Raw genomic sequence first — 16,689 nt, 5'->3', positions numbered from 1 at the left:
TCAAAAAAAAATATCTAGTCATTATTTCTTATTATTTCCTAAAGAGATCTTGGAGAAATACTAGAATTGTTATCTAGTAATCTCATTTTGAAATTTTGTTGTATCTTAGAGGATATTTGCCGATAACCATTAGCAACATTGTAAGGTAAATAAATCATTAAAGAAAGTAACATGCCTCAAAATCCAACTTGATTACTCTAAAGATCCGACTTAATTGTTCTACCTCACAATTTTGCCAACAATTTTAAGGATTTATTTTGTACAACAATGGAGTCAAAACCAAAGGAAGTACATGCCCATGGTGGCTCACTATCAGGCAATCCTCAAGTTGTCATTCATTAATCATGGATCTTCCTCTTCTCTACCCCTTCGCGACATGCCTCTCAGGTTCTGTATTCTAGCTTTTGTTTTTTGTGTTGCAATGGTTGGGTGAAAAATAAAAACTGTGTGTGGATGTTAATTTCTCATTCAGAGTGTCGTCTATATTGGAGAAAGTGAACTCCATATTTGTTCAATTTAAATTAGGACTGATATTGGAGGAATAGTTTTAAAAGAGGACGTATTGAGTCCCCTTGAAAGAAGGGTGATGAATCGGCTTTTTGCCCATTTGGAATATGGTTGCGCGGCATTGCTAAAGGAAGTATCCCTTCCACATTGGAATCAAGATGACATATATGGAGGATTTGGGGGTGCTCACTGTATATATATATTTTTTTTTGGGGGGGGGTGGTGGGGTGTTGTAGTATTGTGATTGAATTTCTTGCGAAAGACCTCAATATATATCCCAATCGCATAGTAACGGACATTTCCTATGGTACCAACTAGAGTAGGTCAATGGATGGAGACTCTTACAGAGTTAAAGTTTCCACTTCAAATGGCCATGAGCTTTTAGGAGATGCTGTTCTGGCGATAGTACCCCTTCGGTGCTTAAAAACTAAAACCATTAAGTTTCATCCTCCATTTCCTCAATGGAAACAGTCTTCAATTAATCATCTTGGTTTTGGAGTCCTCAATAAAATATTTTTACAATGATCGTTTTTCTATTTTCTTAATATGTGGATAATCTCTTTATGGCGTGTAAAGAATCTTTGCCTTTAGCATGGTTTATTTATGATGTGCAACTATGCACCTCGTTTGTTAAGACGTTTATATGGGTTGGCGAATGATCTTGTTTTGTACTGTCATATTTACACTAATGTCCCACATTAGTATGTGCATGAATGTGATGTCCTTATGGGCTTAAGCAAGCACATCAGTAGTGGCATGAAAATTCGATTAAATCATATCATTTAGTAGTTTCAAGCAAAATAGTGATGATAAGTGTGTTTATTCTAAATTCACGAAAGATTATGGTGTTTTAGTGTGCTTATACAATGATGATATGCTTATCTTTGGAACCAATATGATTGAAGTTATCGAGACTAAGAAGTATATAATTTTCATTTTTAAAACGGTTAATATTCTGAAAAACTCAAAAGTGCTTATATCAAATTATTGCCCAGTTTGTTAGATATCTTTGTTAGATATCAAAGAGACTGAATGATAAAATTTGTTGTTAGATATCAAATTATATTTATAACAAATTTACCCCAAACGAATTTTTGACCACAAAAAACCCAAAACTAATACATCTTTGACAAATTTACTCCAAATTGGTACACTTGCAACAAATTTACCTTATGTTATTTTCCGTTAAATTTTACTATCAAATTACTAAATTAAATGACACGTAATGGTTGACTAGTGTATCAATTTGCGATTTTACTCTCTATTTGTCACAATTTGTGTTATACAATTTGTGTGATTTTTTTGTGATATTAATTCAATTTAACGGAGTGTATTTTTGTTACAAATGCATCAGTTTAGGGTTTTTGATGGTTGAATAAATTAGTTTGAGATAAATTTATCACAAGTATACCAATTTAGCGTTTTTTATGGTCAATTAGAATAAATTTGTCATAGACGTATCGATTTGAGATTTTTCATGGTCAAAAAATTAGTTTGGGATAAATTTGTTACACGTGTACCAGTTTGGGGCTTTTCAAGGTAATAACCATTTTTAAAATGAAAGATTTAGGTGAAGTAGATATTTTCTTCAATATTATAGTTAAAACATAGTGGGGGTTATTCTTCGAGCCAAAGTAAAAAAAAATGTTGTAAATTTTATCATTTTGGTTTCAGAGAAATGGGCACTCCAATTCATTCAGTATTAAATTAAATTATAATATTAGTAGACTAGTAGCACAATTTGGATACACGAGTACTATAGGGTCTTTAATATATGCAATGCATTGTACTAGACCCTATATTACTTATTCTGTATAAGTTGAGTAGATATATTAGTAATCCAAAAACATTGAAAAGTTATTGCCAAAATTTTTGGTTATCTTGTTGTTCTATAATAATCCGGCTATATTAGAAGGATACGCCGATACTAGTTGGATTATAAGTGTGAGAGATAAATAATCCACTTCTGGATGAAGTTCACATTAGGGAATGTGTTGTTTCTTAGGTGAGCAAGAGACAAATGTGCATAACTTTCTCAACTATGGAATTTGAATCTTGATTTAACAGCAATTGGGAAAGAGACTGAATGGATTAGAAATTTGTTGTTAGATATCAAATTATTGCCCAATCCTATGCCTCATATTTCCATCAATCGTGATAGTCAGATCACTTTGGTATGAGCTTATAGTAGCACCTATAATGGTAAGTCTAAAACTATTAGTCTAAGATATGAATATGTGAGACAATTGATTAAAAATTGTATCATAACAATTGTCTACATGAGGTCAAACAAGAATCTAGATCTCCTGACAAAGATTTTATCAAGAGACATGGTAAATATAATCTCACTAAAAACAGGGTTGAAATCCTTTAATTAAAATTGCTAGTTATGGTAACCCAACCTTTTTTTCTAGAACATCACTAGTTACAAGGATTAATGGATAAAAACAAGTTATTGAATATGATTGTTTGATACTAATGTTGCCATGATATGAAAAGTCAGTATCATTTGTTATGTTTTGTAGGTTGAATTGAATTATTAATAAAGTATAGTACAAATTTGTAATGTGTTAATAGTAATAGAAATGTATGGTAGATACTTCACCTATATGAGCTTAGAAGTTGTGTTACTTTTTACGAAAGTTAGAGTTGTTTTCTAGAGAGCTCATGAAACAAGATCAAACACAAGGCCATAATAGTGTAGAGTAATATAAAACTTCTTGCTAAAGCAAGAGGTTAATGTATGTGTTGTATGTCCGATTCTATTATTTAAAAGTACAAGTTTAAAACCCAGTTACTCGTCACTTTGATAAAGTTTTGAGATACTTACACTAAATAAAGATTAACTCGAAAGAGATTTTTATTTATGTATATTAATTTCACGAAAATTTTGGCTGTATGTTTTCAATGTTTTATTTATATTATTGTTTTACAAACAAAAATGTGGGAATATATATATATATTTTTGGTGACCCGGGAACCACTGTACAGGGAATAGCGTAAACCCGGGCAACCGAGCCACCACCACAGGCCCAGCCGCAAGTGAGTCGTGCAATGAGGACGTAGGGTTTTGAACCCCCCCCCCCCCCGAACGGGGAGTAAAGTTCAAAATGTGGGAATGTCGATAGTTTGTTTGTAACAAACAAATAGATGCCTTGTCCCAGTTCGAAAAAGATGTGAGTGCGCACGTGGATGAGATTTGTCACTAATTGATGATTATTATTATTTATTTACTAGAAAATTCGAATTTATTTTTATAAAAAAAGTAACCACTACGTCCTAGTCCTAGTGAAATAGTGCGACTATTCATAATGAGTTATGGTTATTTTTTATTTATTAATTATTTAATTCCGAATTTTATTATTTCTTCCAATGGTTATCTTAGAGTTCATACTTGTTCAAATATAACTTTTGAATTGTTGGAAAGTTGTGTTTGTTCAGATATAACTTCTTGTTTTTGCTATAAATTATTGAATATGTCTGTCTGATCATAATCTTCTTCTTCTTCTTCTTCCATTTTCGTTTTCTTTAAAAAGAATATATAGCCATTGTTTCCAATTGTTTTCTAGAGAAATCTTGGAGAAATACTAGAATTGTTATCTAGTAACCGCATTTTAAGACTTTGTTATATCCTAGATGATATTTGCTGGTGACTATTAGCAATATTGTGGGGCAAATAAATCCTTAAAGAAAGTAATATCACGCCTCAAAATCTGACTCGATTGCTTTAAAGTTCCGACTTTATTATTCTACCCAATTTGAAGCCATATTTTCCCAACAGTTCCTAAGTTCCAACTTTTCCATAAGTAAGATCAGATTTGGTTACCACCATCCTCTCCTCCATTTGATGCCATGGAAGAGGAAGTCCAAGAAAATAGACATTGACTTTCTTTTTGTACATGCAATCACAATGTGATGGTCTTACTGATTTTGCAGGCACTTCCTCCATCTTGAACGGAAGAATTTGAACATAGATTGCCACAAGTGCAGAGATAGATAATTTCGTAGATATGCACAGCGGGATTGTTTTTCAACTTGGGGAATTCTCTTATTACTGATTTTGGATCTCAACCATCTATTAGCTATTTAAGTGTTTGTCTCAGGATCCCCGATAACGCCTAGTCGCTATGTCCTCTTCAATAATGGATGTCACTATTCAAAGGAACTTATGCTTGTTCATATGTCGTGTGATGACATAGGTCATAATCACAAGGTTATGTGTTTAATCGCTCCAGCACTCTTCGAACATTCGTTGCATGATGTAACATAGGCTTACCTATCTTTGATTGCATAATTTAAGTCTTGCAACATCGTCAATTTCTCTCCAAAAATAGTTAAAAAGAGCTGCCTGGTTTCATTGTGTTGTGTTTCAATGAGTTCGAGGAATATGCATTGCTAGAGCAGCTAAGAAAGAAATCTGGGTGCAAAGCACTCTTGGTAGATTTCACCATCGATAACATAGGTCATTAATCAGCGTTTACTCTATAGATAGCTTTGCAGTAACTGCTCAAGTACTCTTCAAAGAGTAACTGTAGGTTTTGCATAATTAAGTATCATAATACATTGTTTGTTTTCATACAAATTGTCTCCGCACAGAGTTGCATGATTTTCTCGAATTGTATTTGAATGAGTTCAAGGAATATGCATTACTAGAGCAGGTAAGGAAGATAATGAAAACGGGATGCAATACTCTGTTAGCGTAAACCTTTTGCATGGATTAAGGTATGGTAAATTGGTGTAGATTTTTCTATGAAATTATTTATTTCTAGTTCTTTTGTTATTATTACTATTAAGAAAAAAAAAGGAAACCACTTTATTTGCGCATAAAATAGAAACGAGCAAAACTTTTGCTTATATTTAGAGAAATATAATTCAAAGATTTGAAGAGTTATGGACGATAGAACGTCTTTTATCGAAGTCGAAGGATTTCTAATTCTCTTACGGGTAAATTTGCATCTTTTCCCAACAAATTAGACATGATTGCTACTCTTTTTAAGTGTGACACCGAATGAGAAATTAACATATTATATGATCCTATGGAGCATCGATTCTGTATTATTCACATTTCTATTGAAGTCGTAGCTTTGAAAGAGATGTGCGATTTAGCTAAAATTAAATCTGGTGGAAATATTAGAATTAACTGTATAATTAATCTTCCCAAAAGAATTTCACCAAAGAGAAATCAAATTCTAAACTTTAAACCTTAAGTTCATCAAATTTCAAAATATTTGAATTTTTTTGCATGTTCTTACATAAATAGGCACTCACGTAAGTTACATTTTATTTCACCGGCGCATTTTAACTCTTCTACGTAGAAATTGTTCCTACCTCTTTAAATCTTATCTAATCCATTTAGACATAATCTCAAAATTGAATTTTGACGGAAAAAATGAAAGAAATCTAAAGATTGAATGTGCGCTTTTTGATTTTATATCAAAGTCCCAATCCGCCTCTCGATTATTTATAAAAGTAAATTATAGGGTGGGCTCGTTCCCATATATAATTTATTTCTACATGTAAGGACGTGGATTTTTGGGTCAGCAATTGACTATATAGTTCATCAGCTTTATTTCTTGATAACGTCTATTATATCATTTTATCGATGACCTTTATGTCGAAGCTTTCTGTTTTAATGTTGTCATTCTCGTTATTAACATTATTATCGTGGTCCTAAGATTGATTGATTTAAACCAAAACTATCAATTCTTTTTGGTAAAAGAACTTTCAGTGATAGCGAGTCGGTGATTTAATTTTGCAGTTGGCTAATTATGGTCTAATTGCTTCTGTAATTTCAGCCAAAATAGACGAGGCAGGTACTTCCAGATCAATCCATATTGGGGAGAACAGTTACTTTTTCTTTTTTCTTTTTTTTGTCTGTTTCTTATTGATGAGCAATTCGTCAAAAAAAATTTTAAGCTACATATAGGAAATCACAAATAGTTTTTTATTTTATCTTTCGAGCTTCGATAAGTTATGCATTATATCTTTCAATTAAGGTTTGTGATGATCATTACCTTTCCATCATTGTTTGTAAGATGGTTCATAACTGTTCCATCTCCAATTATTAGAGTAAAGAGTAATAATTGACAAGAACAAGAGGAGAAAAAGAGAGAGGAAACTGTAAGGCAATTATCATATATAGAAGTGACCATTTTTGAAAAGTAGTTTTTAAATCATTAACTTTTCGTGAAATAAGCGAAATATGATTGTTACTAAAATTACACAAATAATTTTTGAACTTTGGCTAGATATGCAATATAATCCCTAAACTTTTAATTTGTTTAATATGTTTCATAAACTTTAACTTAATATACAATACGATCTGTAAGTTTTTAATTTATTCAATGTGGTTAATGAATTTTTTTGTACATGTTCAATGCCTTGATTATATGAAAGTATTTAGTATTCTCTCTATTCTCTCTCAATTTAAATGAATGGAAGGATAATATTTGGTATTTTCATATAGTTTAGGGATTAAATTAGATATTTACAAAAAGTCCAAATATCACATTGAATAAAATAAAAAAAAACTTAGATATCACATTACATATTTGGTTAAAGTTTAGAGTTGCTTATGTAATTATTCCGATCAAATATGCATGTGTGTGAAGAGAATTGGCGTCATTATGCATGTGTGAATGGGAAATATGCATGGAGTACGCACAATTTGATAATTTATTTCAATTTTTTCCTCTTCATTTGTAGGCGGAAAAGTATACGATGATGTCATATTCTCGCGAGTTCATTCTCCTGATACTTATAATAGGTAATATTTAATATAATCTATTTATTATGAACACTTTTACTATATTTTTGACCTTTTTTGAAGATAACCATGCTTGAAAAAAAGAGTTAATATCACGAAAAATTTCAAATTAATATGCTTAATAACAAATTTACCTTAAACTATTCAAACTAATATACTTGTGGCAAATTAACCTACGTTGATTTCCGTTAAATTTTATCATTATATTTTTAAGTTTGATGACATGGATTTATCAATTTGAGATTTTAGTTTCCATTTGTCACATGAGTATTTTTTAGTTTTTATTTTATTTTATATTAATTCAATTTTACAAAGGTTAAAATTATAAAAAATACTAGTTTGGAATTTTTCATGATATTAGCCCAAAAGAATAGGTGTAGTAGATGTAACTAGGAAGGTTTTCATTAATACACTACCTAAAATATTTTTTGCCCTAAAAAGTATATATTTAAAATAGAAAATCCTAAAATTCAATAAATTCCAAAATATGTTGGATAAGATGGATAAAAAAGGAAAGAAAAAGTCAAATCATGGCAAGAAATTTGCGGGGCGCAGGCGCGAGCGCCGTCCTCTATTTACCGGGCGTTCTCTTCTATTTAAACCGGACGAGACCGCCGACGACGCCGCCCCTCGCCGTCCCCCGCTGCTCTCGCACCGCCTTGTCGTCGACGTCGTCGGGCTCCACGGCGAGGATGAGCGCCGCCGCCGGCAACTGCTCGGATCCGGTCGCTCCCCCGGCGGCGAAGAAGGTGGAGCACCGGATGGAGATGTTCGGCGACGTGAGGATCGACAACTACTACTGGCTCCGCGACGACTCCCGCGCCGATCCCGACGTCCTCTCCCACCTCCAACGGGAGAACGCCTACACCGATTCAGTGATGGCCGGTGAGTCGGCTTTTTTCGCGGTGCTGATTGTCCGTGTAAATGTCACGCTAAGGCTGCAGTCCCCGTTCGTGTGAAAGGTTCGAGTCTGTCGATTGAGGGAGTCGGGCTGGACATGGGGTTTTGGTCACTTGCTAGTGAGAACTTGATTTGATGTACTTAATGGTTTGTGAGGCGAGCGTGTTTTTTTTTCTTTGCCTGATGTTCATTTCTGTGTTTCTCTGGTATTGAAAATGTGGTTTAGGTGTGGGAATATGTAGGTTCGAGATTTGAATTTAGCGTGAATTTATGTGTCAAGGAATGATTCAAACGGAGAGAAAAAAGCCACTTTGGATGAGATTATGGAAGTTTGGCTCAAGACTTGAGAATATGGTTATAGGCATGGGCAATTTTAAGAGGTACCAAGTGCCTGAGCAGAATTGTTTGGCTAAGTGGCAAAATTCTCTTCTTTCTGTCTCGAATAAATAGTCAGGAAGCTAGAGTCTGGAGTCTTTATCTGAAGATTTACATGGGTGGTAAGGACAATAGGCTTCTAATATCCCAGTCATTCTATTTCTTTCCGAAAGCATGCTCCACAGTCTAATCTTTTGTACTGAGTGCTGATATACTCTACTCCAATCAAAAGTGACAACTTAATCAGAAAAGAAATATGTGATGAGCTTACTATCTCTGATAAATGACACAGGGACCAAACAACTTGAAGACAATCTTTTTGCTGAGATAAGAGGACGTATTAAGGAAGATGACATATCTGCACCCACACGCAGAGGGCCTTACTACTATTACAATAGATATCTAGAGGGAAAGGAGTACATCCAGCACTGTAGGCGGTTAATTCCGGATAGCGAGGCCCCTCCTTCTGTTTATGATAAGATGCCAACTGGTCCTGAGGCTCCTCCTGAGCAGGTTATCTTGGATGAGAATATCAAGGCTCAAAATCATTCATTCTATCATGTCGCTGCTTTTCAGGCAAGAGTGTCCTTGCTTTTCTTCTTTTCCACCCACATTTGGTTCCATCATGAACTATTTTCTTGCCTCGGCTTTTCATTTTCGTAACTTCATTGTGCTAGTTCTTTGATGCTATAGGTTAATCCAAGTAATAAGTTGGTGGCATATGCAGAGGACACTAAGGGTGACGAGATACATACCGTTTATGTAATCAATGCTGAGACAGGAGCTACAGTAGGAAAACCTTTAGCAAATGTGACATCTTACCTGGAATGGGCTGGTGATGATGCATTAGTTTACATCACAATGGATGAGATCCTTCGCCCGGACAAGGTATGTTTTATGTAGTATAGGATCTCTTGCTATTGAAAGTTCTCTTTGTTTGCTCCTTTTCCACCAAATTCATTACCGATATTAAGGCATACTTCTCAGTGTTGTTATCACGGCATACTGATAAATTTTCATTTATCTACTCTGATTTGACCTGAGGCATTTTGCTCAATTTATAGGATCCAAAAGACTTTACTTGATATTAGGATTTTCTGGATACACAGGGAACCTTTAGGTTTTCTAATAAATCAAGTTTCGCTTGAACTTCAAAACAAATAAATGAAATATCGGTAATGTGCTGCCATTATAGGTGTTGCGGTTGAAATGAAATGGATGCGGGATCTCATTAATGTCCTCATTCATATAGTTGAGATCTGGCCCTGCTCTGATATTTAGTATTCTCAGCACTGAAATTTGTAGCCATAAATCTAAAAGGGTAAAACCATAAGCCTATTTCCTCTGATCAGAGTTTTATTTTCCAGCACTCAAATGTTTCCATGCCAGAATGACCTTATGATATAGGCAGGTTGTTGTCAATTTAATTGCATCACTACTCTCTCTCTCTCTCTCTCTCTCTATTAAAGTACTCTCGATTTCATTTCTCAACCTGGTACAACCATTGAGTTTTGCAATCATTGTGTAATACATTGCATCACTGTCAGTACATCACATTCAAGCTGCATTTGTCTAATCTTCTACTGTTGATTAGTTAATGTAGCTTAAAATCCCTTGTTGCAAATTTCTAAGAGTTATGTGTTGAATCGAATTTAATGTGTACACACATAAAGGGCACAGAATGGTGAACTGGGAGCAGCACGACAGTAATATGCCAAACATCCCCTGGCAGGAAGACTTAAAGTCATGCAATATGGATAACAGTCATGAAGTGTTGTTGTACACTTGTACACTTGTGATGTATAGTTGTTCTCAGATTCTGACCTATTAATTTTTGTAGTATTGGCAATGGCATGACATTTTGTGATAACACTTCGTTTCACTTTTAGGTGTGGTTGCATAGGTTGGGGACCGAACAATCAGATGACATTTGCCTTTATCATGAGAAGGATGATATCTTTTCTCTTGATCTTGAAGTTTCTGAGAGCAAGAAGTTCTTGTTTGTTGCATCTGAGAGCAAAAACACAACATCTACTTTCTATTTTAACGTTTCAAAGCCAGAAGATGGTCTTCAGGTTCTGACTCCTCGCATATATGGAGAGGAAACGCGCGTCAGCCATCGGGGAAATAATTTTTTTCTTCGGAGGAGAAGTGACTTGTTTTACAATTCGGAACTTTTGGCTTGCCCACTGGATGATGTGTCGAACACCACCGTTCTTATCCCTCACAGGGAAAGGTAATATGTCTTAATAATTGACCCTTGTATTGGTTTACCTGCCTATAACTTCACGTTTGCGCTATCACTTTATAGCTGAGCCTGTTGTGGTGGATTGAAATGCAATGTCTTTGTCCACACTGGGTGTTTGTACCATTAAATTGAAGAAGGAGTGAGTCTGATAATCATGATAATAGAAGAAGGAAGATCATGTTACCAAAAGACAAAGGAAGATGGGATTTTGATGGCTACAATTAGGACTATAATATTTCATATCTCCGATTATTTGGGGGAAAGATGTTTTTACCTGTCTTTATTTATTATCTAAGGTGAATAGCCATTGCTAATGCTAGTGTAGCAGAATGACTGGGGAGCTAATGCTTTTCCATATTGTGCATGTCACTGTAAAGCTCTAGAGAATAAGGAGATGGACTGATGTCCTGGCTGGACTGTGGCTCCTGTCATCCCCCTCCTTAAATCCTTCCTTGCTTTATATATTACTGCTCATGGTAAAATATAACGTTGAATAAGTGGTAACTCAGATATATTTGATCATAAAGTGGTTCAGTTTCTCCTGTCCAACTCACAAAATGTTAAAGAGAGAAGTGAGGAATGGAGTAAGCGCCTAAGGGGCTGTTTATTTGCTATTGTTGTTTGCTTTTTGTTAAAAGCATATATCTTTCGATGGACATTAGTGGAAGCTTTGAGCATCAGCTGATTAATTTTATGGTGCATTGCTTTGACAACCTCCTCTTGATTTTCTCTCTCACCCTTCATGTGTGAATATACATATATGCACATAGGCATGCACACATGTACAGACACATGTGAGAGCATAGATTGTGCCTTGCATGGACACTCATGGAGGTTTCCTATTGTGTATGGATACAAATTTGTTGAGTTGGTGAATGAATACGTCCCTCCATTGTGTCAATTTTTTTTCTTCTTTTTGGGTATATATAGCTTACTGATCTTCTAACCTTCCAGTGTAAAAATCACGGACATGCAGCTTTTTGCTGATCATCTGGTTCTCTTTGAACGTGAAAATGGTTCGCAAAAAGTTACTGTGTATCGCCTTCCAGCTCTTGGGGAACCGCTGACACAGCTTCAAGGCGGTCGTTCTATTGATTTTGTTGATCCAGTTTTTTCAGTGGATCGATCAGAGTCGCAGTTTTCATCAAATATATTAAGGTTCACTTATAGCTCCATGAGAACACCTCCTTCTGCTTATGATCATGATATGGACACTGGCATATCTGTTGTGAAGAAAATTGAAACAGTAAGTACTGTGGGGTAGCCATTTGCAAATACTGGCCCTTCTCTCTCTGTCTCTCTGTCTCTCTCAATCTCGATGATTCATTTTTTGGAAGCTGGAGTTCATAATGAGGATGATAAACTTTATTCTGTATCTTGAGTCTTTGTCTCTTATATTTTGTATTTATGATTCATTTGCAAGGTCGGCTGCTATTAATTCCGCCTTCGCAAGATATTTCTGGTCACAATATAAATCTTTAGACTAATGTCCAAATATGGACAAGTTTTTTACTCATTGAGGAACTTGTTCTCTATACCTCCTGTTAGTCTTTATTTCAAAATTGATTGCAAGTGTATTGTCCTGTGGAAACATAATGGAAGTGTACTGTCCTATTGTCCCCATTGTATAGTCAACAATCACATTGGCTCTTAATGCATTTAGTCATCAAGAGGATTGGCCTTAAATTATCTCTAGCTTGTCAGTCAATCACAGACAAATCCATGTCTTGGAGTATCTTGACGAGAAACAGTTGAAAGGCTTTCATGCTTCATGAATATTATATGACCACTACCTTCTAAAGATGCCAGGAAAAGGCTATGTCATGTGAATAACCAGAGCTATTTTAATCTGTATAGGTTCAACTTCAGCCTAAATCTGTCTCATGAATACTGAATGACATTGTATCTCACAAGACATCTCTCTAAGACATTTGTTTTTTCATCCTGAAACCTCAACCTTCACCATTATTTTGTTCCTTTTGAATTGGATTTTTTCAGTTTGTGTATTTTATTAGTGTTTTTTAAGGGAGTGGTGGTGTTGCAAATGTATAGCTGTCTAATTTTTCATGGCTTATGACATATGAAGAATTTTTCCTCTGTTTTACTCAGGTATTAGGAGGTTTTGATGAGTCAAATTATGTTATCGAAAGAAAATGGGCCACAGCTCCTGATGGAACTCAGATTCCCATGTCAATAGTCTACCGGAAGAATATGGTGAAACTCGATGCATCTGATCCCTTGTTGCTTTATGGATATGGTTCATATGAGGTAAGATGAAACAAATGTATCGCGGTTGTTTGCCTGTGATATTTGGATGTTTATATCAGGATGACAGGGAGAAACCATATTGGCTTTTTCTATAAGTTTGGATGTTAAATGAAGAGACTCGTCGGCTTCAGATTTGATACAGAAGACTTGAAGCATCAGTCTGTTTATCGTTTGTAAACAATGACACAACATCGGGTTATTTCAATTGACAATCGGTGCTCTTTTTTTTCTTTTTTTTTTCTTTGGTAAAAGACAATCGGTGCTTTAGTTTCTCAAGTCTTAACAAAGTGTGATTGTTCCTTTATTCCATGCCTTTAAAAAGTTTTCGGTTTATGTTTTGGGGTCTGTTGCTGCATCCAATCCCTCTCATTTGCAATTTGTTACGTGCTGGTTCTTATTCAACCTAGCTTCTCAATTTGGTACGTGAGATTTTCAAAGCTTGTATTACCTGCGAGTGGTTAGTCTGGCCCTGGTCAAATTTCATTAGTGGAGGATCAGAGCAGTTATATGTGTTCTTGCCAAATGCAATTTTCTTTGTAGCTTAAAGTTAAAAATGTAGCAATGTGATAGTTTCTATTTTTTTTTTCACCATCGCAATTTTCTTTTATCAAACATTATTTTAATTAAAACGCTTGTATGGACATCTCCTTGGCATTTGCTGATGTGCATGAGGATGCAGAAGTTTCTTGTTCTGTTGCTATATGCTTTTTCTTTTACTTCCTTGGAAAAGCTTGGACATGCAAATCACAGAACAGTCTCTAATTTATGCTGTCCGATCTCCCTATGTTCCCTGAATTTATTCAAACTCGCTCACCGCTCTCATTGTTTTGTGGTCTGGTTAGATTTGCATTGATCCGAGTTTCAAGGGATCAAGGCTCTCATTGTTGGATCGGGGATTCATTTATGTGATTGCCCACATTCGAGGGGGTGGAGAAATGGGGAGGCCATGGTATGACAATGGAAAATTGTTGAAGAAGAAAAACACTTTCACGGATTTTATTGCTTGTGCTGAGTATTTGATAGAAAAAGGGTACTGTACAAAGGAAAAGCTGTGCATTAATGGGAGAAGCGCCGGGGGGGCTCTTAATGGGCGCTGTTCTGAACATGAGACCAGATTTGTTCATGGCAGCAGTTGCTGGAGTACCTTTCGTGGATGTTCTGACTACCATGCTTGATCCGACTATACCTCTCACAACATCAGAGTGGGAGGTGAGTCTTACCTCCTTAAAATTCTTGATATATGTTGAAGTATTTAGAACAGTTCAGTTTTGAGCGCTATTGCACCCTCTTGGCACCCTACGGTGATATTTACATTATCATAGCATTGAGACTTAAAATAGTGGTACAAAAGCAATGGTCATTTTCTCCATGTGGAATTTTAATATTTGTTATTGATTGGATAAACTGATAAACTGGCAGGAGAGTGTCATGTGGCCTAATAGTCTAGGAGTTACGAATGACACATCTGGTTTTGTAGCATAAGTTTGATTTCACCTCATATATGGCTTTCTAATAAATGATGAAATTTCATTTCTCTGTGTTTGAATTCATCTACTTAGTGGAAGAAAATTCAATCAATTTATGGGATTCCGCAATGAGAATTCTTTTTGGAAATGCCTGGTATGTAAAGGTGACAGTGAGGCATTCATCCTAGGATGTATTCGTTGAAAGGAAATTTTTGCAACTTCTCTTGCAATATCACCAATAACCCTTTTGTCCTATCGACTATCACACACATACATGGTGAGCCTTATCTTGAATTCTGAAGCATATGGAATGTTTTTAACTGTAAGTGATTTGGTGACTTTAGTGGGCTTCAAGGCTCTACTTTTTGTTAATTTGGAGATGGCTGTGTCCTCTATAGTTCAGTCAAGCTCTCGTTATTTGTTAATGTACTTATTGCTGCAGGAATGGGGTGACCCTCGAACAGAAGAGTACTACCACTACATGAAGTCATATTCTCCAGTAGACAATGTATGTATCATCTGCAAACATTTGGTTACTCGTTTGCTCATGTCCATCTTTGCTGTCATCTTATTTCTTTGATGTTCAGTGGACATCATTTTGAAACATTAATAAGCTGACACTAATTTGATTTTCTTTACTGACCTTGTCTTATACAGGTGAGGGCTCAAAACTATCCACATATTCTTGTTACTGCTGGGTTAAATGGTAAGTGTAACGCCCCTGTAACATGTTGCTATGTTTCTTCATTGAATCTTCACATGTTGGTACGATCTATTGGACTTGTATATCCAGTGAAGTGCATTTGTGGGACCCTGCAACAGGCTAGAAATACTTAAATTGATATTGTAATATTTGGATGGCCATGGATGATGAATGCCTGGCTTGTTATATATGTCCAAGGGGATGTGCTGTTCTTTTCCTTTTTATTGGCTGATTAGAAAATAAACTCATATGCTTTGAAAATTTTAGTGATTACAGGAGACATGGCATGAGAATACAAATGCTATATCTTTTCTCTCTTTGCTTAAATGCTACATTACATAGATGGCTCTATTTTTAGAGTTAGAGAGAGAACCAGAACCTACTTTAGACTCAAATCTCAAACTTGAGTCTATCTACCTAATTGAAAATGCTGGGCTCTTGCTTTTTGACCACAAAGTCGACATCACTAAGCCTTCTTTAGCACCTATGGATTCTCATGCCTCTGAATAGAGATTGGTTTGGAAGATATTCTTACGCATATCCCACTAGTAGGCTTTCACATAGCACCGAAGCAAATAATCTGTTTTAATGTTTCTGCAGGTATTTGCTAGTATTGGTATCACTCCTTTCTTTTAGTAAGACTTAATGTTGTTCTGTCATTGTATAACAGATCCACGAGTTTTATACTCAGAACCTGCGAAGTTTGTTGCCAAATTGAGGGATCTGAAAACGGATGATAATATGCTATTATTCAAGTGTGAAATGGGTGCTGGACATTTTTCAAAGTCAGGGAGGTAAGTTGGTGAAATTGTTCTTTTTCCCCTAATTTTAAGGTATACATGATTTCAGAATCAGTGTAATAACCCATTATGATACATATTTTGAATTAGTCTCACTTTCTGAAAAAACGAGCATGACATTAAACACATGGAAGGTCGCACGGTGTAGTTTCTCTGGGTATTGACAGTATCTTTTCTAAACTTCAGTGAGTGAGTAGATAATTTGGTAGTGGGTTTACTTTACATGGGCGTTCCGTGGCGCAGATTTGAGAAGCTCCAAGAAGATGCTTTCACATACGCATTTCTCCTGAAGGCTCTGAATATGATTCCTACTCAGGGGTCTGCGAAGTTCTGATGAGGTCATCGCGTGCTACCTCGAAATATCGTTCTCCAACAATATTGGACAGAAAGAAGGCTTTTGTTGAAGTTGCATTAAATCTGAAGGCTATTCAACAATCTCCATGTCAAGAATTTGTCTAGGAACTAGATTGTTGACATCATCGTAATTCTTTCTATTGGATAGGGTAATTAAGATATTTACTACCAGTTCCAATCGTTTCGATGTGTTCAATTAGCCCTGCTACTTGAATCTCTAGCCAACACAGTATTTGATGACATTCTTTTTGTCATTATCTTCAGTTAATTTCTGAAATAGTTAATTGGTCTGTTGCTCATTA

At 35.4% G+C, this 16,689-nt stretch overlaps 1 protein-coding gene across 1 annotated transcript; it reads left to right on the top strand.

Moving 5' to 3' along the window:
- The first annotated feature begins 7,803 nt into the window (after positions 1–7,803).
- On the top strand, positions 7,804–16,689 carry LOC104454033 (protease 2). Its single transcript, XM_010068739.3, is given in 12 exon segments — positions 7,804–8,158; positions 8,841–9,124; positions 9,242–9,436; positions 10,438–10,784; positions 11,751–12,042; positions 12,906–13,064; positions 13,907–14,137; positions 14,139–14,273; positions 14,973–15,038; positions 15,188–15,236; positions 15,904–16,027; positions 16,277–16,689. Coding segments are annotated over 12 exon segments (2,328 nt in total). The 3' UTR covers positions 16,368–16,689.

This window comes from Eucalyptus grandis, chromosome 7, assembly GCF_016545825.1.
Source record: "Eucalyptus grandis isolate ANBG69807.140 chromosome 7, ASM1654582v1, whole genome shotgun sequence".
Lineage (NCBI taxonomy): Eukaryota > Viridiplantae > Streptophyta > Magnoliopsida > Myrtales > Myrtaceae > Eucalyptus > Eucalyptus grandis.
Note: the sequence above shows the minus strand (reverse complement) of the source record. Positions and strands in the feature narration are given on the sequence as shown.